The sequence below is a fragment of the Salvelinus alpinus genome, chromosome 23, assembly GCF_045679555.1.
Source record: "Salvelinus alpinus chromosome 23, SLU_Salpinus.1, whole genome shotgun sequence".
NCBI classification, from domain to species: Eukaryota; Metazoa; Chordata; class Actinopteri; order Salmoniformes; family Salmonidae; genus Salvelinus; species Salvelinus alpinus.
This window is the reverse complement of record NC_092108.1, coordinates 2,979,530-3,005,381: the sequence shown is the minus strand read 5'-3', so window position 1 is coordinate 3,005,381 and position 25,852 is coordinate 2,979,530. Positions and strand designations below refer to the sequence as shown.

Sequence of the window (25,852 nt, the reverse complement as noted above, 5' to 3'; positions counted from 1 at the left end):
ACTGAACACTAGACTACAGATACTGAACACTAGGCTACAGATACTGAACACTAGGCTACAGATACTGAACACTAGGCTACAGATACTGAACAGTAGGCTACAGATACTGAACACTAGGCTACAGATACGGAACACTAGGCTACAGATACTGAACACTAGGCTACAGATACTGAACACTAGGCTACAGACACTACATATACTGAACACTAGGCTACAGATACTACAGATACTGAACACTAGGCTACAGATACTGAACACTAGGCTACAGATACTGAACACTAGGGTACAGACACTGAACACTAGGCTACATATACTGAACACTAGGCTACAGACACTGAACACTAGGCTACAGACACTGAACACTAGGCTACAGACACTACATATACTGAACACTAGGCTACAGACACTACATATACTGAACACTAGGCTACAGATACTGAACACTAGGCTACAGATACTGAACACTAGGCTACAGATACTGAACACTAGGCTACAGATACTGAACACTAGGCTACAGATACTGAGCACTAGGCTACAGATACTGAACACTAGGCTACAGATACTGAACACTAGGCTACAGACACTGAACACTAGGCTACAGACACTGAACACTAGGCTACAGATACTGAAAACTAGGCTACAGACACTGAACACTAGGCTACAGACACTGAACACTAGGCTACAGACACTGAACACTAGGCTACAGACACTGAACACTAGGCTACAGATACTGAACACTAGGCTACAGATACTGAACACTAGGCTACAGATACTGAACACTAGGCTACAGACACTACATATACTGAACACTAGGCTACAGACACTACCGATACTGAACACTAGGCTACAGATACTGAACACTAGGCTACAGATACTGAACACTAGGGTACAGACACTGAACACTAGGCTACATATACTGAACACTAGGCTACAGACACTGAACACTAGGCTACAGACACTGAACACTAGGCTACAGACACTACAGATACTGAACACTAGGCTACAGATACTGAACACTAGGCTACAGATACTGAACACTAGGCTACAGATACTGAACACTAGGCTACAGATACTGAACACTAGGCTACAGATACTGAACACTAGGCTACAGATACTGAACACTAGGCTACAGATACTGAACAGTAGAATACAGATACTGAACACTAGGCTACAGATACTGAACACTAGGCTACAGATACTGAACAGTAGGCTACAGATACTGAACACTAGGCTACAGATACTGAACACTAGGCTACAGATACTGAACACTAGGCTACAGATACTGAACACTAGGCTACAGATACTGAACACTAGGCTACAGACACTACATATACTGAACACTAGGCTACAGACACTACAGATACTGAACACTAGGCTACAGATACTGAACACTAGGCTACAGATACTGAACACTAGGGAACAGACACTGAACACTAGGCTACAGATACTGAACAGTAGGGTACAGATACTGAACACTAGGCTACAGATACTGAACACAGGCTACAGATACTGAACACTAGGTTACAGATACTGAACAGTAGGCTACAGATACTGAACACTAGGCTACAGACACTGAACACTAGGCTACAGATACTGAACACAGGCTACAGATACTGAACACTAGGCTACAGATACTGAAACGTAGGCTACAGATACTGAACACTAGGCTACAGATACTGAGAACTAGGCTACAGACACTGAACACTAGGCTACAGATACTGAAAACTAGGCTACATATACTGAACACTAGGCTACAGATACTGAACACTAGGCTACAGACACTACATATACTGAACACTAGGCTACAGATACTGAACACTAGGCTACAGACACTGAACACTAGGCTACAGATACTGAACACTAGGCTACAGATACTGAACACAGGCTACAGATACTGAACACTAGGCTACAGATACTGAACACTAGGCTACAGATACTGAACACTAGGCTACAGATACTGAACACTAGACTACAGATACTGAACACTAGGCTACAGATACTGAACACTAGGCTACAGATACTGAACACTAGGCTACAGATACTGAACAGTAGGCTACAGATACTGAACACTAGGCTACAGATACGGAACACTAGGCTACAGATACTGAACACTAGGCTACAGATACTGAACACTAGGCTACAGACACTACATATACTGAACACTAGGCTACAGATACTACAGATACTGAACACTAGGCTACAGATACTGAACACTAGGCTACAGATACTGAACACTAGGGTACAGACACTGAACACTAGGCTACATATACTGAACACTAGGCTACAGACACTGAACACTAGGCTACAGACACTGAACACTAGGCTACAGACACTACATATACTGAACACTAGGCTACAGACACTACATATACTGAACACTAGGCTACAGATACTGAACACTAGGCTACAGATACTGAACACTAGGCTACAGATACTGAACACTAGGCTACAGATACTGAACACTAGGCTACAGATACTGAGCACTAGGCTACAGATACTGAACACTAGGCTACAGATACTGAACACTAGGCTACAGACACTGAACACTAGGCTACAGACACTGAACACTAGGCTACAGATACTGAAAACTAGGCTACAGACACTGAACACTAGGCTACAGACACTGAACACTAGGCTACAGACACTGAACACTAGGCTACAGACACTGAACACTAGGCTACAGATACTGAACACTAGGCTACAGATACTGAACACTAGGCTACAGATACTGAACACTAGGCTACAGACACTACATATACTGAACACTAGGCTACAGACACTACCGATACTGAACACTAGGCTACAGATACTGAACACTAGGCTACAGATACTGAACACTAGGGTACAGACACTGAACACTAGGCTACATATACTGAACACTAGGCTACAGACACTGAACACTAGGCTACAGACACTGAACACTAGGCTACAGACACTACATATACTGAACACTAGGCTACAGACACTACATATACTGAACACTAGGCTACAGATACTGAACACTAGGCTACAGATACTGAACACTAGGCTACAGATACTGAACACTAGGCTACAGATACTGAACACTAGGCTACAGATACTGAACACTAGGCTACAGATACTGAACACTAGGCTACAGATACTGAACAGTAGAATACAGATACTGAACACTAGGCTACAGATACTGAACACTAGGCTACAGATACTGATCACTAGGCTACAGATACTGAACAGTAGGCTACAGATACTGAACACTAGGCTACAGATACTGAACACTAGGCTACAGATACTGAACACTAGGCTACAGATACTGAACACTAGGCTACAGATACTGAACACTAGGCTACAGACACTACATATACTGAACACTAGGCTACAGACACTACAGATACTGAACACTAGGCTACAGATACTGAACACTAGGCTACAGATACTGAACACTAGGGAACAGACACTGAACACTAGGCTACATATACTGAACACTAGGCTACAGACACTGAACACTAGGCTACAGACACTGAACACTAGGCTACAGACACTACATATACTGAACACTAGGCTACAGACACTACATATACTGAACACTAGGCTACTTATACTGAACACTAGGCTACAGATACTGAACACTAGGCTACAGATACTGAACACTAGGCTACAGATACTGAGCACTAGGCTACAGATACTGAACACTAGGCTACAGATACTGAACACTAGGCTACAGACACTGAACACTAGGCTACAGACACTGAACACAGGCTACAGATACTGAACACTAGGCTACAGATACTGAACAGTAGGCTACAGATACTGAACACTAGGCTACAGACACTGAACACTAGGCTACAGATACTGAACACAGGCTACAGATACTGAACACTAGGCTACAGATACTGAAACGTAGGCTACAGATACTGAACACTAGGCTACAGACACTGAACACTAGGCTACAGATACTGAGCACTAGGCTACAGACACTGAACACTAGGCTACAGATACTGAAAACTAGGCTACAGATACTGAACACTAGGCTACAGATACTGAACACTAGGCTACAGACACTGAACACTAGGCTACAGATACTGAAAACTAGGCTACAGATACTGAACACTAGGCTACAGACACTACATATACTGAACACTAGGCTACAGATACTGAACACTAGGCTACAGACACTGAACACTAGGCTACAGATACTGAACACTAGGCTACAGATACTGAACACAGGCTACAGATACTGAACACTAGGCTACAGATACTGAACACTAGGCTACAGATACTGAACACTAGGCTACAGATACTGAACACTAGGCTACAGATACTGAACACTAGGCTACAGATACTGAACACTAGGCTACAGATACTGAACAGTAGGCTACAGATACTGAACACTAGGCTACAGATACTGAACACTAGGCTACAGATACTGAACACTAGGCTACAGATACTGAACACTAGGCTACAGATACTGAACACTAGGCTACAGACACTACATATACTGAACACTAGGCTACAGACACTACAGATACTGAACACTAGGCTACAGATACTGAACACTAGGCTACATACACTGAACACTAGGCTACAGACACTGAACACTAGGCTACAGACACTACATATACTGAACACTAGGCTACAGACACTACATATACTGAACACTAGGCTACAGATACTGAACACTAGGCTACAGATACTGAACACTAGGCTACAGACACTGAACACTAGGCTACAGACACTGAACACTAGGCTACAGATACTGAACAGTAGGCTACAGATACTGAACACTAGGCTACAGATACTGAACACTAGGCTACAGATACTGAACACTAGGCTACAGATACTGAACACTAGGCTACAGACACTACATATACTGAACACTAGGCTACAGACACTACATATACTGAACACTAGGCTACAGATACTGAACACTAGGCTACAGATACTGAACACTAGGCTACAGATACTGAACACTAGGCTACAGATACTGAACACTAGGCTACAGATACTGAACACTAGGCTACAGATACTGAACACTAGGCTACAGATACTGAACAGTAGAATACAGATACTGAACACTAGGCTACAGATACTGAACACTAGGCTACAGACACTACAGATACTGAACACTAGGCTACAGATACTGAACACTAGGCTACAGATACTGAACACTAGGGAACAGACACTGAACACTAGGCTACATATACTGAACACTAGGCTACAGACACTGAACACTAGGCTACAGACACTGAACACTAGGCTACAGACACTACATATACTGAACACTAGGCTACAGACACTACATATACTGAACACTAGGCTACTTATACTGAACACTAGGCTACAGATACTGAACACTAGGCTACAGATACTGAACACTAGGCTACAGATACTGAGCACTAGGCTACAGATACTGAACACTAGGCTACAGATACTGAACACTAGGCTACAGACACTGAACACTAGGCTACAGACACTGAACACTAGGCTACAGACACTGAACACAGGCTACAGATACTGAACACTAGGCTACAGATACTGAACAGTAGGCTACAGATACTGAACACTAGGCTACAGACACTGAACACTAGGCTACAGATACTGAACACAGGCTACAGATACTGAACACTAGGCTACAGATACTGAAACGTAGGCTACAGATACTGAACACTAGGCTACAGACACTGAACACTAGGCTACAGATACTGAGCACTAGGCTACAGACACTGAACACTAGGCTACAGATACTGAACACTAGGCTACAGATACTGAACACTAGGCTACAGATACTGAACACTAGGCTACAGACACTGAACACTAGGCTACAGATACTGAAAACTAGGCTACAGATACTGAACACTAGGCTACAGATACTGAACACTAGGCTACAGACACTACATATACTGAACACTAGGCTACAGATACTGAACACTAGGCTACAGATACTGAACACTAGGCTACAGATACTGAACACTAGGCTACAGATACTGAACACTAGGCTACAGATACTGAACACTAGGCTACAGATACTGAACACTAGGCTACAGATACTGAACACTAGGCTACAGATACTGAACACTAGGCTACAGATACTGAACACTAGGCTACAGATACTGAACACTAGGCTACAGATACTGAACACTAGGCTACATACACTGAACACTAGGCTACAGACACTGAACACTAGGCTACAGACACTACATATACTGAACACTAGGCTACAGACACTACATATACTGAACACTAGGCTACAGATACTGAACACTAGGCTACAGATACTGAACACTAGGCTACAGACACTGAACACTAGGCTACAGACACTGAACACTAGGCTACAGATACTGAACAGTAGGCTACAGATACTGAACACTAGGCTACAGATACTGAACACTAGGCTACAGATACTGAACACTAGGCTACAGATACTGAACACTAGGCTACAGACACTACATATACTGAACACTAGGCTACAGACACTACATATACTGAACACTAGGCTACAGATACTGAACACTAGGCTACAGATACTGAACACTAGGCTACAGATACTGAACACTAGGCTACAGATACTGAACACTAGGCTACAGATACTGAACACTAGGCTACAGATACTGAACACTAGGCTACAGATACTGAACAGTAGAATACAGATACTGAACACTAGGCTACAGATACTGAACACTAGGCTACAGACACTACAGATACTGAACACTAGGCTACAGATACTGAACACTAGGCTACAGATACTGAACACTAGGGAACAGACACTGAACACTAGGCTACATATACTGAACACTAGGCTACAGACACTGAACACTAGGCTACAGACACTGAACACTAGGCTACAGACACTACATATACTGAACACTAGGCTACAGACACTACATATACTGAACACTAGGCTACTTATACTGAACACTAGGCTACAGATACTGAACACTAGGCTACAGATACTGAACACTAGGCTACAGATACTGAGCACTAGGCTACAGATACTGAACACTAGGCTACAGATACTGAACACTAGGCTACAGACACTGAACACTAGGCTACAGACACTGAACACTAGGCTACAGACACTGAACACAGGCTACAGATACTGAACACTAGGCTACAGATACTGAACAGTAGGCTACAGATACTGAACACTAGGCTACAGACACTGAACACTAGGCTACAGATACTGAACACAGGCTACAGATACTGAACACTAGGCTACAGATACTGAAACGTAGGCTACAGATACTGAACACTAGGCTACAGACACTGAACACTAGGCTACAGATACTGAGCACTAGGCTACAGACACTGAACACTAGGCTACAGATACTGAACACTAGGCTACAGATACTGAACACTAGGCTACAGATACTGAACACTAGGCTACAGACACTGAACACTAGGCTACAGATACTGAAAACTAGGCTACAGATACTGAACACTAGGCTACAGATACTGAACACTAGGCTACAGACACTACATATACTGAACACTAGGCTACAGATACTGAACACTAGGCTACAGACACTGAACACTAGGCTACAGATACTGAACACTAGGCTACAGATACTGAACACAGGCTACAGATACTGAACACTAGGCTACAGATACTGAACACTAGGCTACAGATACTGAACACTAGGCTACAGATACTGAACACTAGGCTACAGATACTGAACACTAGGCTACAGATACTGAACACTAGGCTACAGATACTGAACACTAGGCTACAGATACTGAACACTAGGCTACAGATACTGAACACTAGGCTACAGATACTGAACACTAGGCTACAGATACTGAACACTAGGCTACAGATACTGAACACTAGGCTACAGATACTGAACACTAGGCTACAGACACTACATATACTGAACACTAGGCTACAGACACTACAGATACTGAACACTAGGCTACAGATACTGAACACTAGGCTACATACACTGAACACTAGGCTACAGACACTGAACACTAGGCTACAGACACTACATATACTGAACACTAGGCTACAGACACTACATATACTGAACACTAGGCTACAGATACTGAACACTAGGCTACAGATACTGAACACTAGGCTACAGATACTGAACACTAGGCTACAGATACTGAACACTAGGCTACAGATACTGAGCACTAGGCTACAGATACTGAACACTAGGCTACAGATACTGAACACTAGGCTACAGACACTGAACACTAGGCTACAGACACTGAACACTAGGCTACAGATACTGGACACTAGGCTACAGATACTGAACACTAGGCTACAGACACTGAACACTAGGCTACAGACACTGAACACTAGGCTACAGACACTGAACACTAGGCTACAGATACTGAACAGTAGGGTACAGATACTGAACACTAGGCTACAGATACTGAACACAGGCTACAGATACTGAACACTAGGCTACAGATACTGAACAGTAGGCTACAGATACTGAACACTAGGCTACAGACACTGAACACTAGGCTACAGATACTGAACACAGGCTACAGATACTGAACACTAGGCTACAGATACTGAAACGTAGGCTACAGATACTGAACACTAGGCTACAGATACTGAGAACTAGGCTACAGACACTGAACACTAGGCTACAGATACTGAAAACTAGGCTACATATACTGAACACTAGGCTACAGATACTGAACACTAGGCTACAGACACTACATATACTGAACACTAGGCTACAGATACTGAACACTAGGCTACAGACACTGAACACTAGGCTACAGATACTGAACACTAGGCTACAGATACTGAACACAGGCTACAGATACTGAACACTAGGCTACAGATACTGAACACTAGGCTACAGATACTGAACACTAGGCTACAGATACTGAACACTAGACTACAGATACTGAACACTAGGCTACAGATACTGAACACTAGGCTACAGATACTGAACAGTAGGCTACATATACTGAACACTAGGCTACAGATACTACAGATACTGAACACTAGGCTACAGATACTGAACACTAGGCTACAGACACTACATATACTGAACACTAGGCTACAGATACTACAGATACTGAACACTAGGCTACAGATACTGAACACTAGGCTACAGATACTGAACACTAGGGTACAGACACTGAACACTAGGCTACATATACTGAACACTAGGCTACAGACACTGAACACTAGGCTACAGACACTGAACACTAGGCTACAGACACTACATATACTGAACACTAGGCTACAGACACTACATATACTGAACACTAGGCTACAGATACTGAACACTAGGCTACAGATACTGAACACTAGGCTACAGATACTGAACACTAGGCTACAGATACTGAACACTAGGCTACAGATACTGAACACTAGGCTACAGACACTGAACACTAGGCTACAGACACTGAACACTAGGCTACAGATACTGAACACTAGGCTACAGACACTGAACACTAGGCTACAGACACTGAACACTAGGCTACAGACACTGAACACTAGGCTACAGATACTGAACACTAGGCTACAGATACTGAACACTAGGCTACAGATACTGAACACTAGGCTACAGACACTACATATACTGAAAACTAGGCTACAGACACTACAGATACTGAACACTAGGCTACAGACACTGAACACTAGGCTACAGACACTGAACACTAGGCTACAGACACTGAACACTAGGCTACAGATACTGAACACTAGGCTACAGATACTGAACACTAGGCTACAGATACTGAACACTAGGCTACAGACACTACATATACTGAAAACTAGGCTACAGACACTACAGATACTGAACACTAGGCTACAGACACTGAACACTAGGCTACAGATACTGAACACTAGGGTACAAACACTGAACACTAGGCTACATATACTGAACACTAGGCTACAGACACTGAACACTAGGCTACAGACACTGAACACTAGGCTACAGACACTACATATACTGAACACTAGGCTACAGACACTACATATACTGAACACTAGGCTACAGATACTGAACACTAGGCTACAGATACTGAACACTAGGCTACAGATACTGAACACTAGGCTACAGATACTGAACACTAGGCTACAGATACTGAGCACTAGGCTACAGATACTGAACACTAGGCTACAGATACTGAACACTAGGCTACAGACACTGAACACTAGGCTACAGACACTGAACACTAGGCTACAGACACTGAACACTAGGCTACAGACACTTAACACTAGGCTACAGATACTGAACACTAGGCTACAGATACTGAACACTAGGCTGCAGACACTGAACACTAGGCTACAGACACTGAACACTAGGCTGCAGACACTGAACACTAGGCTACAGATACTGAACACTAGGCTACAGATACTGAACACTAGGCTACAGACACTGAACACTAGGCTACAGATACTGAACACTAGGCTACAGATACTGAACACTAGGCTACAGATACTGAACACTAGGCTACAGACACTGAACACTAGGCTACAGACACTGAACACTAGGCTACAGATACTGAACAGTAGGCTACAGATACTGAACACTAGGCTACAGATACTGAACACTAGGCTACAGATACTGAACACTAGGCTACAGATACTGAACACTAGGCTACAGACACTACATATACTGAACACTAGGCTACAGACACTACATATACTGAACACTAGGCTACAGATACTGAACACTAGGCTACAGATACTGAACACTAGGCTACAGATACTGAACACTAGGCTACAGATACTGAACACTAGGCTACAGATACTGAACAGTAGAATACAGATACTGAACACTAGGCTACAGATACTGAACACTAGGCTACAGATACTGAACAGTAGAATACAGATACTGAACACTAGGCTACAGATACTGAACACTAGGCTACAGATACTGAACACTAGGCTACAGATACTGAACACTAGGCTACAGATACTGAACACTAGGCTACAGATACTGAACACTAGGCTACAGACACTACATATACTGAACACTAGGCTACAGACACTACAGATACTGAACACTAGGCTACAGATACTGAACACTAGGCTACAGATACTGAACACTAGGGAACAGACACTGAACACTAGGCTACATATACTGAACACTAGGCTACAGACACTGAACACTAGGCTACAGACACTGAACACTAGGCTACAGACACTACATATACTGAACACTAGGCTACAGACACTACATATACTGAACACTAGGCTACTTATACTGAACACTAGGCTACAGATACTGAACACTAGGCTACAGATACTGAACACTAGGCTACAGATACTGAGCACTAGGCTACAGATACTGAACACTAGGCTACAGATACTGAACACTAGGCTACAGACACTGAACACTAGGCTACAGACACTGAACACTAGGCTACAGACACTGAACACAGGCTACAGATACTGAACACTAGGCTACAGATACTGAACAGTAGGCTACAGATACTGAACACTAGGCTACAGACACTGAACACTAGGCTACAGATACTGAACACAGGCTACAGATACTGAACACTAGGCTACAGATACTGAAACGTAGGCTACAGATACTGAACACTAGGCTACAGACACTGAACACTAGGCTACAGATACTGAGCACTAGGCTACAGACACTGAACACTAGGCTACAGATACTGAACACTAGGCTACAGATACTGAACACTAGGCTACAGATACTGAACACTAGGCTACAGACACTGAACACTAGGCTACAGATACTGAAAACTAGGCTACAGATACTGAACACTAGGCTACAGATACTGAACACTAGGCTACAGACACTACATATACTGAACACTAGGCTACAGATACTGAACACTAGGCTACAGACACTGAACACTAGGCTACAGATACTGAACACTAGGCTACAGATACTGAACACAGGCTACAGATACTGAACACTAGGCTACAGATACTGAACACTAGGCTACAGATACTGAACACTAGGCTACAGATACTGAACACTAGGCTACAGATACTGAACACTAGGCTACAGATACTGAACACTAGGCTACAGATACTGAACACTAGGCTACAGATACTGAACACTAGGCTACAGATACTGAACACTAGGCTACAGATACTGAACACTAGGCTACAGATACTGAACACTAGGCTACAGATACTGAACACTAGGCTACAGACACTACATATACTGAACACTAGGCTACAGACACTACAGATACTGAACACTAGGCTACAGATACTGAACACTAGGCTACATACACTGAACACTAGGCTACAGACACTGAACACTAGGCTACAGACACTACATATACTGAACACTAGGCTACAGACACTACATATACTGAACACTAGGCTACAGATACTGAACACTAGGCTACAGATACTGAACACTAGGCTACAGACACTGAACACTAGGCTACAGACACTACATATACTGAACACTAGGCTACAGACACTACATATACTGAACACTAGGCTACAGATACTGAACACTAGGCTACAGATACTGAACACTAGGCTACAGATACTGAACACTAGGCTACAGATACTGAACACTAGGCTACAGATACTGAGCACTAGGCTACAGATACTGAACACTAGGCTACAGATACTGAACACTAGGCTACAGACACTGAACACTAGGCTACAGACACTGAACACTAGGCTACAGATACTGGACACTAGGCTACAGATACTGAACACTAGGCTACAGACACTGAACACTAGGCTACAGACACTGAACACTAGGCTACAGACACTGAACACTAGGCTACAGATACTGAACAGTAGGGTACAGATACTGAACACTAGGCTACAGATACTGAACACAGGCTACAGATACTGAACACTAGGCTACAGATACTGAACAGTAGGCTACAGATACTGAACACTAGGCTACAGACACTGAACACTAGGCTACAGATACTGAACACAGGCTACAGATACTGAACACTAGGCTACAGATACTGAAACGTAGGCTACAGATACTGAACACTAGGCTACAGATACTGAGAACTAGGCTACAGACACTGAACACTAGGCTACAGATACTGAAAACTAGGCTACATATACTGAACACTAGGCTACAGATACTGAACACTAGGCTACAGACACTACATATACTGAACACTAGGCTACAGATACTGAACACTAGGCTACAGACACTGAACACTAGGCTACAGATACTGAACACTAGGCTACAGATACTGAACACAGGCTACAGATACTGAACACTAGGCTACAGATACTGAACACTAGGCTACAGATACTGAACACTAGGCTACAGATACTGAACACTAGACTACAGATACTGAACACTAGGCTACAGATACTGAACACTAGGCTACAGATACTGAACAGTAGGCTACATATACTGAACACTAGGCTACAGATACTACAGATACTGAACACTAGGCTACAGATACTGAACACTAGGCTACAGACACTACATATACTGAACACTAGGCTACAGATACTACAGATACTGAACACTAGGCTACAGATACTGAACACTAGGCTACAGATACTGAACACTAGGGTACAGACACTGAACACTAGGCTACATATACTGAACACTAGGCTACAGACACTGAACACTAGGCTACAGACACTGAACACTAGGCTACAGACACTACATATACTGAACACTAGGCTACAGACACTACATATACTGAACACTAGGCTACAGATACTGAACACTAGGCTACAGATACTGAACACTAGGCTACAGATACTGAACACTAGGCTACAGATACTGAACACTAGGCTACAGATACTGAACACTAGGCTACAGACACTGAACACTAGGCTACAGACACTGAACACTAGGCTACAGATACTGAACACTAGGCTACAGACACTGAACACTAGGCTACAGACACTGAACACTAGGCTACAGACACTGAACACTAGGCTACAGACACTGAACACTAGGCTACAGATACTGAACACTAGGCTACAGATACTGAACACTAGGCTACAGATACTGAACACTAGGCTACAGACACTACATATACTGAAAACTAGGCTACAGACACTACAGATACTGAACACTAGGCTACAGACACTGAACACTAGGCTACAGACACTGAACACTAGGCTACAGACACTGAACACTAGGCTACAGATACTGAACACTAGGCTACAGATACTGAACACTAGGCTACAGATACTGAACACTAGGCTACAGACACTACATATACTGAAAACTAGGCTACAGACACTACAGATACTGAACACTAGGCTACAGATACTGAACACTAGGCTACAGATACTGAACACTAGGGTACAAACACTGAACACTAGGCTACATATACTGAACACTAGGCTACAGACACTGAACACTAGGCTACAGACACTGAACACTAGGCTACAGACACTACATATACTGAACACTAGGCTACAGACACTACATATACTGAACACTAGGCTACAGATACTGAACACTAGGCTACAGATACTGAACACTAGGCTACAGATACTGAACACTAGGCTACAGATACTGAGCACTAGGCTACAGATACTGAACACTAGGCTACAGATACTGAACACTAGGCTACAGACACTGAACACTAGGCTACAGACACTGAACACTAGGCTACAGACACTGAACACTAGGCTACAGACACTTAACACTAGGCTACAGATACTGAACACTAGGCTACAGATACTGAACACTAGGCTGCAGACACTGAACACTAGGCTACAGACACTGAACACTAGGCTGCAGACACTGAACACTAGGCTACAGATACTGAACACTAGGCTACAGATACTGAACACTAGGCTACAGACACTGAACACTAGGCTACAGATACTGAACACTAGGCTACAGATACTGAACACTAGGCTACATATACTGAACACTGGTTTACAGATACTGAACAGTAGGCTACAGACACTGAACACTATTCTATTCAAATGTGCAGACAGACAGTCAGTTCTATTCAAATGTGCAGACAGACAGTTCTATTCAGTTGTGCAGACAGACAGTTATATTCAAATGTGCAGACAGACAGTTCTATTCAGATGTGCAGAGAGACAGTTCTATTGAAATGTGCAGACAGACAGTTCTATTCAGTTGTTCAGACAGACAGTTCTATTGAAATGTGTAGACAGACAGTTCTATTCAGTTATGCAGACAGACAGTTCTATTCAGTTGTGCAGACAGACAGTTCTATTCAGTTGTGCAGACAGACAGTTCTATTCAGTTGTGCAGACAGACAGTTCTATTGAAATGTGCAGACAGACAGTTTAATTAAAATGTGCAGACAGACAGTTCTATTCAGTTATGCAGACAGACAGTTCTATTCAGTTGTGCAGACAGACAGTTCTATTCAGTTGTGCAGACAGACAGTTCTATTCAGATGTGCAGACAGACAGTTCTATTCAGATGTGCAGACAGACAGTTCTATTCAGTTGTGCAGACCAACAGTTCTATTCAGTTGTGCAGACAGACAGTTCTATTCAGATGTGCAGACAGACAGTTCTATTGAAATGTGCAGACAGACAGTTCTATTCAGTTGTGCAGACAGACAGTTCTATTGAAATGTGCAGACAGACAGTTTTATTCAGTTGTGCAGACAGACAGTTCTATTGAAATGTGCAGACAGACAGTTTAATTAAAATGTGCAGACAGACAGTTCTATTCAGATGTGCAGACAGACAGTTCTATTCAGATGTGCAGACAGACAGTTCTATTCAGTTGTGCAGACCAACAGTTCTATTCAGATGTGCAGACAGACAGTTCTATTCAGATGTGCAGACAGACAGTTCTATTCAGATGTGCAGACAGACAGTTCTATTCAGATGTGCAGACAGACAGTTCTATTCAGATGTGCAGATCAACAGTTCTATTCAGATGTGCAGACAGACAGTTCTATTCAGTTGTGCAGACAGACAGTTCTATTCAAATGTGCAGACAGACAGTTCTATTCAGTTGTGCAGACAGACAGTTCTATTCAGTTGTGCAGACAGACGGTTCTATTCAGTTGTGCAGACAGACAGTTCTATTCAGATGTGCAGACAGACAGTTCTATTCAGTTGTGCAACACTAGTTCAACAATATCTTACCATGGTGTCTAGTTCAACAAGATCCTACCATGGTGTCTAGTTCAACAAGATCTTACCATGGTGTCTAGTTCAACAAGATCCTACCATGGTATCTAGTTCAACAAGATCCTACCATGGTGTCTAGTTCAACAAGATCTTACCATGGTGTCTAGTTCAACAAGATCCTACCATGGTGTCTAGTTCAACAAGATCTTACCATGGTGTCTAGTTCAACAAGATCCTACCATGGTATCTAGTTCAACAAGATCCTACCATGGTGTCTAGTTCAACAAGATCCTACCATGGTGTCTAGTTCAACAAGATCCTACCATGGTGTCTAGTTCAACAAGATCCTACCATGGTGTCTTGTTCAACAAACTCCTACCATGGTGTCTAGTTCAACAAGATCCTACCATGGTGTCTAGTTCAACAAGATCCTACCATGGTGTCTAGTTCAACAAGATCCTACCATGGTATCTAGTTCAACAAGATCCTACCATGGTATCTAGTTCAACAAGATCCTACCATGGTGCCCAGTTCAACAAGATCCTACCATGGTATCTAGTTCAACAAGATCCTACCATGGTATCTAGTTCAACAAGATCCTACCATGGTGCCCAGTTCAACAAGATCCTACCATGGTATCTAGTTCAACAAGATCCTACCATGGTGTCTAGTTCAACAAGATCCTACCATGGTATCTAGTTCAACAATACCCTACCATTTTGCAGCACCTCTCCGTCTTATTTGTTGTAGTTTGCACGCGTAGCTCCAGTTTTCCTCATGATATAGGTCCGCTTATAAAGAACAGCAGCGGGATGTCTTCTCCTCGCATCCCATCCCTGTCACTCTATCATCAATACGGTGCTGTATTGGAGACGTCTCCTTGCTCTAGCCGCGCTGTGTGTGTCAGATCACCGAGCGTGTAGAAACGGACTGGAAGCCAGAGCGCGATTCACAGGGTAGAGGACAGATGTTGCCTGTTGGAGTACAGCATGGTCTTAAAGCTCACAGGGTTTCAGGTCTGGAGGTAGAAAGCAACGACAGGTTCCTCTCTGTAACCAATAAGGACACTGGAATACAGAGCAGTGCCACAATAACCACGCAAGCGCGAGCAATAGTGGTTTATTCAATCCACGGTGCTGAACTGAAACGGCCGTTGTGTCGGATCCTCGATATTTCACTTTGGATGCGTGCTGGTTGTTCGTAGTTCTGAATGACTTGTACAGCTGTTTGAATGACACATTAACTTATTCTAATTAGTGAACGAGAATAATTACCTCCCTGCCGGGTATATTGACATCAATGTGCAGAGTGATTGTGAGAGCACTGGATCGTATCAATTCCAGTCTGGGGTTTCATTATGATAATCTTCTTCTGAAAATAATGTCTGAACGGTCCTGAGAGACAATATATGTCCTATGGAACCTGGTTAACAGTCCCTATATAGAGCCCTATGGAACCTGGTTAACAGTCCCTATATAGAGCCCTATGGAACCTGGTTAACAGTCCCTATATAGAGCCCTATGGAACCTGGTCAACAGTCCCTATATAGAGCCCTATGGAACCTGGTTAACAGTCCCTATATAGAGCCCTATGGAACCTGGTTAACAGTCCCTATATAGAGCCCTATGGAACCTGGTTAACAGTCCCTATATAGAGCCCTATGGAACCTGGTTAACAGTCCCTATATAGAGCTCTATGGAACCTGGTTAACAGTCCCTATATAGAGCCCTATGGAACCTGGTTAACAGTCCCTATATAGAGCCCTATGGAACCTGATTAACAGTCCCTATATAGAGCCCTATGGAAACTGGTTAACAGTACCTATATAGAGCCCTATGGAACCTGGTCAACAGTCCCTATATAGAGCCCTATGGAACCTGGTTAACAGTCCCTATATAAAGCCCTACGGAACCTGGTTAACAGTCTCTATATAGAGCCCTACGGAACCTGGTCAACAGTCCCTATATAGAGCCCTACGGAACCTGGTTAACAGTCTCTATATAGAGCCCTATGGAACCTGGTCAACAGTCCCTATATAGAGCCCTATGGAACCTGGTCAACAGTCCCTATATAGAGCCCTACGGAACCTGGTTAACAGTCTCTATATAGAGCCCTACGGAACCTGGTCAAAAGTCCCTATATAGAACCCTATGGAACCTGGTTAACAGTCCCTATATAGAGCCCTATGGAACGTGGTCAACAGTCCCTATATAGAGCCCTATGGAACCTGGTCAACAGTCCCTATATAGAGCCCTATGGAACCTGGTCAACAGTCCCTATATAGAGCCCTATGGAACCTGGTTAACAGTCCCTATATAGAGCCCTATGGAACCTGGTTAACAGTCCCTATATAGAGCCCTATGGAACCTGGTTAACAGTCCCTATATAGAGCCCTACGGAACCTGGTTAACAGTCCCTATATAGAGCCCTACTGAACCTGGTTAACAGTCCCTATATAGAGCCCTATGGAACCTGGTCAACAGTCCCTATATAGAGCCCTATGGAACCTGGTTAACAGTCCCTATATAGAGCCCTATGGAACCTGGTTAACAGTCCCTATATAGAGCCCTATGGAACCTGGTTAACAGTCCCTATATAGAGCCCTATGGAACCTGGTTAACAGTCCCTATATAGAGCTCTATGGAACCTGGTTAACAGTCCCTATATAGAGCCCTATGGAACCTGGTTAACAGTCCCTATATAGAGCCCTATGGAACCTGGTTAACAGTCCCTATATAGAGCCCTATGGAACCTGGTTAACAGTCCCTATATAGAGCCCTATGGAACCTGGTTAACAGTCCCTATATAGAGCTCTATGGAACCTGGTTAACAGTCACTATATAGAGCCCTATGGAAACTGGTTAACAGTACCTATATAGAGCCCTATGGAACCTGGTCAACAGTCCCTATATAGAACCCTATGGAACCTGGTTAACAGTTCCTATATAGAGCCCTACGGAACCTTGTTAACAGTCCCTATATAGAGCCCTACTGAACCTTATTTATTTATTTTATTTATTTTTCCGTTATTTTACCAGGTAAGTTGACTGAGAACACGTTCTCATTTGCAGCAACGACCTGGGGAATAGTTACAGGGGAGAGGAGGGGGATGAATGAGCCAATTGTAAACTGGGGATTATTAGGTGACCGTGATGGTTGAGGGCCAGATTGGGAATTTAGCCAGGACACCGGGGTTAACACCCCTACTCTTACGATAAGTGCCATGGGATCTTTAATGACCTCAGAGAGTCAGGACACCCGTTTAACGTCCCATCCGAAAGACGGCACCCTACACAGAGCAGTGTCCCCAATCACTGCCCTGGGGCATTGGGCTCTTTGTTTAGACCAGAGGAAAGAGTGCCTCCTACTGGCCCTCCAACACCACTTCCAGCAGCACCTGGTCTCCCATCCAGGGACTGACCAGGACCAACCCTGCTTAGCTTCAGAAGCAAGCCAGCAGTGGTATGCAGGGTGGTATGCTGCTGGCAACCTGGTCAACAGTCCCTATATAGAGCCCTATGAAACCTGGTTAACAGTCCCTATATAGAGCCCCATGGAACCTGGTTAACAGTCCCTATATAGAGCCCTACGGAACCTGGTTAACAGTCCCTATATAGAGCCCTATGGAACCTGGTTAACAGTCCCTATATAGAGCCCTACGGAACCTGGGTAAGAGTCCCTATATAGAGCCCTATAGAACCTGGTTAATAGTCCCTACATAGAGCCCTATGGAACTCGCCAGTCTATTCTTGTTCTGAGAAATGAAGGCTATTCCATGCGAGAAATTGCCAAGAAACTGAAGATCTCGTACAACGCTGTGAACGACTCCCTTCACAGATCAGGGCAAACTGGCTCTAACCAGAATAGAAAGAGGAGTGGGAGGCCCCGGTGCACAACAGAGTAAGAGGACAAGTACATTAGAGTGTCTAGTTTGAGAAACAGACGCCTCACAAGTCCTCAACCGGCAGCTTCATTAAATAGTACCCGCAAAACACCAGTCTCAACGTTAACAGTGAAGAGGCGACTCCGGGATGCTGGCCTTCTAGGCAGAGTTCCTCTGTCCAGTGTCTGTATTCTTTTGCCCATCTTAATCTTTTCTTTTTATTGGCCAGTCTGAGATATGGCTTTTTCTTTGCAACTCTGCCTAGAAGGCCAGCATCCCGGATTCACCTCTTCACTGTTGACGTTGAGACTGGTGTTTTGCGGGTACTATTTAATGAGGCTGCCAGTTGAGGACTTGTGAGGCGTCTGTTTCTCAAACTAGACACTCTAATGTACAACACACAACATCAACAACAACAACAACAGTGTAAACAACATGGATATTAATGAAGGCCTGTGCAGCTCCAGTATTTCTCCTGAGGCGGATGGCGGAGGCAGACTAGTCAGTCACCTAGATCAGGTACAGATGTAGGGAGGGTGGAGAACTTGGGTCAAATAGAGACGTAGGGAGGGTGGAGAACCTTGATCAGATACAGAGGTAGGGAGGGTGGGGAACCTTGATCAGATAGAGAGGTAGGGAGGGTGGAGAACCTTGATCAGATAGAGAGGTAGGGAGGTTGGAGAACCTTGATCAGATACAGAGGTAGGGAGGGTGGAGAACCTTGATCAGATACAGAGGTAGGGAGGGTGGAGAACCTTGATCAGATAGAGAGGTAGAGAGGGTGGAGAACCTTGATCAGATAGAGAGGTAGGGAGGGTGGAGAACCTTGATCAGATACAGAGGTAGGGAGGGTGGGGAACCTTGATCAGATAGAGAGATAGAGAGGGTGGAGAACCTTGATCAGATAGAGAGGTAGGAAGGGTGGGGAACCTTGATCAGATAGAGAGGTAGGGAGGGTGGAGAACCTTGATCAGATAGAGAGGTAGGGAGGGTGGGTGGGTGGAGAACCTTGATCAGATACAGAGGTAGGGAAGGTGGAGAACCTTGATAAGATAGAGAGGTAGGGAGGGTGGAGAACCTTGATCAGATACAGAGGTAAGGAGGGTGGAGAACCTTGATCAGATAGAGAGGTAGAGAGGGTGGGGAACCTTGATCAGATACAGAGGTAGGGAGGGTGGGGAACCTTGATCAGATAGAGAGGTAGGGAGGGTGGAGAACCTTGATCAGATACAGAGGTAGGGAGGGTGGGGAACCTTGATCAGATAGAGAGGTAGGGAGGGTGGAGAACCTTGATCAGATACAGAGGTAGGGAGGGTGGAGAACCTTGATCAGATAGAGAGATAAGGAGGGTGGAGAACCTTGGAAGCATTACACACAGAGCTGCAAGGTTGAAGTACACTACATGACCAAAAGTATGTGTATACCTGCTCGTCTAACATTAATATGGAGTTGGTCTCCCCTTTGCCGCTGTAACAGCCTCCACTCTTCTGGGAAGGCTTTCCCCTAGATGTTGGAACATTGCTCCTATAACAGCCTCCACTCTTCTGGGAAGGCTTTCCACTAGATGTTGGAACATTGCTCCTATAACAGCCTCCACTCTTCTGGGAAGGCTTTCCACTAGATGTTGGAACATTGCTGCTATAACAGCCTCCACTCTTCAGGGAAGGCTTTCCACTAGATGTTGGAACATTGCTGCTATAACAGCCTCCACTCTTCAGGGAAGGCTTTCCACTAGATGTTGGAACATTGCTGCTATTGAGACAAGGACAAGTGTTTGTTATTCTGATGTTCTATTGAGACAAGGACAGGTGTTTGTTATTCTGATGTTCTATTGAGACAAGGACAGGTGTTTGTTATTCTGATGTTCCATTGAGACAAGGACAGGTGTTTGTTATTCTGATGTTCCATTGAGACAAGGACAGGTGTTTGTTATTCTGATGTTCCATTGAGACAAGGACAGGTGTTTGCTATTCTGATGTTCTATTGAGACAAGGACAGGTGTTTGTTATTCTGATGTTCCATTGAGACAAGGACAGGTGTTTGCTATTCTGATGTTCCATTGAGACAAGGACAGGTGTTTGCTATTCTGATGTTCCATTGAGACAAGGACAGGTGTTTGTTATTCTGATGTTCCATTGAGACAAGGACAGGTGTTTGCTATTCTGATGTTCCATTGAGACAAGGACAGGTGTTTGCTATTCTGATGTTCCATTGAAACAAGGACAGGTGTTTGTTATTCTGATGTTCCATTGAGACAAGGACAGGTGTTTGCTATTCTGATGTTCCATTGAAACAAGGACAGGTGTTTGTTATTCTGATGTTCCATTGAGACAAGGACAGGTGTTTGCTATTCTGATGTTCCATTGAGACAAGGACAGGTGTTTGTTATTCTGATGTTCCATTGAGACAAGGACAGGTGTTTGCTATTCTGATGTTCCATTGAGACAAGGACAGGTGTTTGTTATTCTGATGTTCCATTGAGACAAGGACAGGTGTTTGCTATTCTGATGTTCCATTGAGACAAGGACAGGTGTTTGCTATTCTGATGTTCCATTGAGACAAGGACAGGTGTTTGCTATTCTGATGTTCCATTGAAACAAGGACAGGTGTTTGTTATTCTGATGTTCCATTGAGACAAGGACAGGTGTTTGCTATTCTGATGTTCCATTGAGACAAGGACAGGTGTTTGCTATTCTGATGTTCCATTGAGACAAGGACAGGTGTTTGTTATTCTGATGTTCCATTGAGACAAGGACAGGTGTTTGCTATTCTGATGTTCCATTGAGACAAGGACAGGTGTTTGTTATTCTGATGTTCCATTGAGACAAGGACAGGTGTTTGCTATTCTGATGTTCCATTGAGACAAGGACAGGTGTTTGCTATTCTGATGTTCCATTGAGACAAGGACAGGTGTTTGCTATTCTGATGTTCCATTGAAACAAGGACAGGTGTTTGCTATTCTGATGTTCCATTGAGACAAGGACAGGTGTTTGTTATTCTGATGTTCCATTGAGACAAGGACAGGTGTTTGCTATTCTGATGTTCCATTGAGACAAGGACAGGTGTTTGCTATTCTGATGTTCCATTGAGACAAGGACAGGTGTTTGTTATTCTGATGTTCCATTGAGACAAGGACAGGTGTTTGTTATTCTGATGTTCCATTGAGACAAGGACAGGTGTTTGTTATTCTGATGTTCCATTGAGACAAGGACAGGTGTTTGTTATTCTGATATTCTATTGCGACAAGGACAGGTGTTTGTTATTCTGATGTTCTCCATGAAGAGTTCAGGTTATAGACATTGACATACAGAGCATTCGGAAAGTATTCACACCCCTTGACTTTTCCCCACATGTTGTTACGTTACTGAATAACAAAATTGATTAAATTGAGATTTTGTGTCATTGGCCTACACACAATACCCCATAATGTCAAAGTGAAATTATATTTTTAGAACATTTGACAAATTAATTCAGAATGAAAAGCTGAAATGTCTTGCGTCAATAAGAATTGAATCCCTTTGTTATTGCAAGCCTAAACAAGTTCAGGAGTCAAAATCTGCTGCAATAATAGTGTTCAGCATGATTTTTGAATGAATACCTCATATACAATTATCTGTAAGGTTCCACAGTTGAGCAGTGATTTTCAAACGCAGATTCAACCACAAAGACCAGGGAGGTTTTCCAATGCCTCGCAAAGAAGGGTATCTATTGGTAGATGGGTAAAAATAAAAGCAGACATTGAATATCTCTTTGAGCATGGTGAAGTTATTAATTACACTTTGGATGGTGTATCAATACACCCAGTCACTACAAAGATACAGGCGTCCTTCCTAACTCAGTTGTCGGAGAGGAAGGAAATCACTCAGGGATTTCACCATGAGGCCAATGGTGACTTTAAAACAGTAACAGAGTTTAATGGCTGTGATAGGAGAAAACGGAGGATGGATCAACAACATTGTAGTTACTCCACAATACTAACCTAATTGACAGAGTGAAAAGAAGGAAGCCTGTAAAGAATTAAAATATTCCAAAACATGCATCCTGTTTGCAACAAGGCACTAAAGTAATACTGCAAAAAATGTGTCAAAGTAATTAACTTTTTGTCCTGAATACAAAGTGTCATGTTTGAGTCAAATTCAACACAACACATCACTGAGTACTACTCTCCATATTTTCAAGTATGGTGGTGGCTGCATCATGTTATGGGTATGCTTGTCATTGGCAAGGACTAGGGAGTTGTGTTTTTTATATATAAAAACAAACGGAATAGAGTTAAGCACAGGCAAAACCTGGTTCAGTCTGCTTTCCAACAGACACTGGGAGACAAATGTACCGTTTAGCAGGAAAATAACGTAAAACACAAGGCAAAATATACACTGGATTTGCTTACCAAGACGACATTGAATGTTCCTGAATGACCTAGTAACAGTTTTGACTTAAATCGTCTTGGCTAGACTTGAAAATGGCTGTCTAGTAATGATCAACAACCAAGTTGACAGAGCTTGAAGAATTTTCAAAAGAGTAATGTGCAGATATTGTACAATCCAGGTTTGCAAAGCTCTTAGACTTACCCAGAAAGACTCACAGCTGTAATCGCTGCCGAAGTTGATTCTAACATGTATTGACTCAGGGGTGTGAATACTTACGAAAATTTGATATTTCAGTTTGGGTTTTTTTTCTCAATAAATTTGCAAACATTTCAATTTGTCATTATGGGGGTACTGTGTGTAAAATGGGTGAATTTAAAAAAATCTATTTAATCCATTTTGAATTCAGGATGTAACACAGCAAAATGTGGAACAAGTCAAGTGGTATGAACACTTCCTGAAGGAGATCTGCATACGGTTGCTGTTTGGTTCGTTCAGATCATTGACACTTTGAGCCCCAGGTTGGTAACTGTTCAAATCCTCTAGCATCTTCTCAGGCAACATGAATATATATCTATATAAATATATATCTATGTGAAGTAAATAAAAATAGCAAAGATGGGAGGATGAGAACAGGGAGAGGAGGCGGGGTAAACAATAACAACACCATGTCAATGGTAAACAATAACAACACCATGTCAACGGTAAACAATAACAACACCATGTCAATGGTAAACAATAACAACACCATGCCAATGGTAAACAATAACAACACCATGTCAATGGTAAACAATAACAACACCATGTCAACGGTAAACAATAACAACACCATGTCAATGGTAAACAATAACAACACCATGCCAATGGTAAACAATAACAACACCATGCCAATGGTGAACAATAACAACACCATGTCAATGGTAAACAATAACAACACCATTCCAATGGTAAACAATAACAACACCATGTCAATGGTAAACAATAACAACACCATGTCAATGGTAAACAATAACAACACCATGCCAATGGTAAACAATAACAAAACCATGTCAACGGTAAACAATAACAACACCAGGCCAATTAGTGTAACGTTTCATATTTCCAAACGGGAGGGAGGTGGAGACAAACTGTAGTGATGAAAGTAAAGCTCTGTTCTATGTTTGGTTTTAATGAGGTACAAGAGTTATAACAGAGACGTATAGAGAGGTGGGAGTGCATCCCCAATGGCATCCTAATCCCTTTATAGGGCCCCTAGGGTTCTGGTCAAACTAAGTGCACTGTAAAGGGAACAAAGTGCGCAGAAAACACCTTATAAAACACGTCTAGGGTGGCAGAGAGTCTATAGTAGTTAATCCAACACCTCACTAATTATGAGATCGAAAAACAGAATTGTGAAACTGTTAGAAACTGCTCTTCAAGGATCAGTGATAACCGTTATGGAACAGCGGGGACTGTGAAGCAACACAGACATTGGCACAGATACATACGCACGCGCACACATACACACACACACACGCACACGCACACATGCACGCACGCGCACACACACACACACACACACACATATACACACACAACAACGTACGCACTATGCGTACATATGGACTTAGTACTGTAGATATGTGGTAGTGGTGG

General features: G+C 43.2%; 2 protein-coding genes across 2 annotated transcripts in view; one reads left to right on the top strand and one right to left on the bottom strand.

Annotated features, from left to right (window-relative positions):
- LOC139550076 (alpha-N-acetylgalactosaminide alpha-2,6-sialyltransferase 5-like) overlaps window positions 1-16,932 on the bottom strand; it is a 132,425-nt gene extending 115,493 nt beyond the window's left edge. The window contains exon 1 of the mRNA XM_071360687.1: window positions 16,683-16,932. Coding sequence (XP_071216788.1) covers window positions 16,683-16,685 — 3 coding nt within the window. The 5' untranslated portion in view covers window positions 16,686-16,932. The remainder of the gene's footprint in view (window positions 1-16,682) is intronic.
- LOC139550071 (ubiquitin carboxyl-terminal hydrolase 33-like) overlaps window positions 1-25,852 on the top strand; it is a 570,053-nt gene that overhangs the window by 357,607 nt on the left and 186,594 nt on the right. The window lies entirely within an intron of this gene.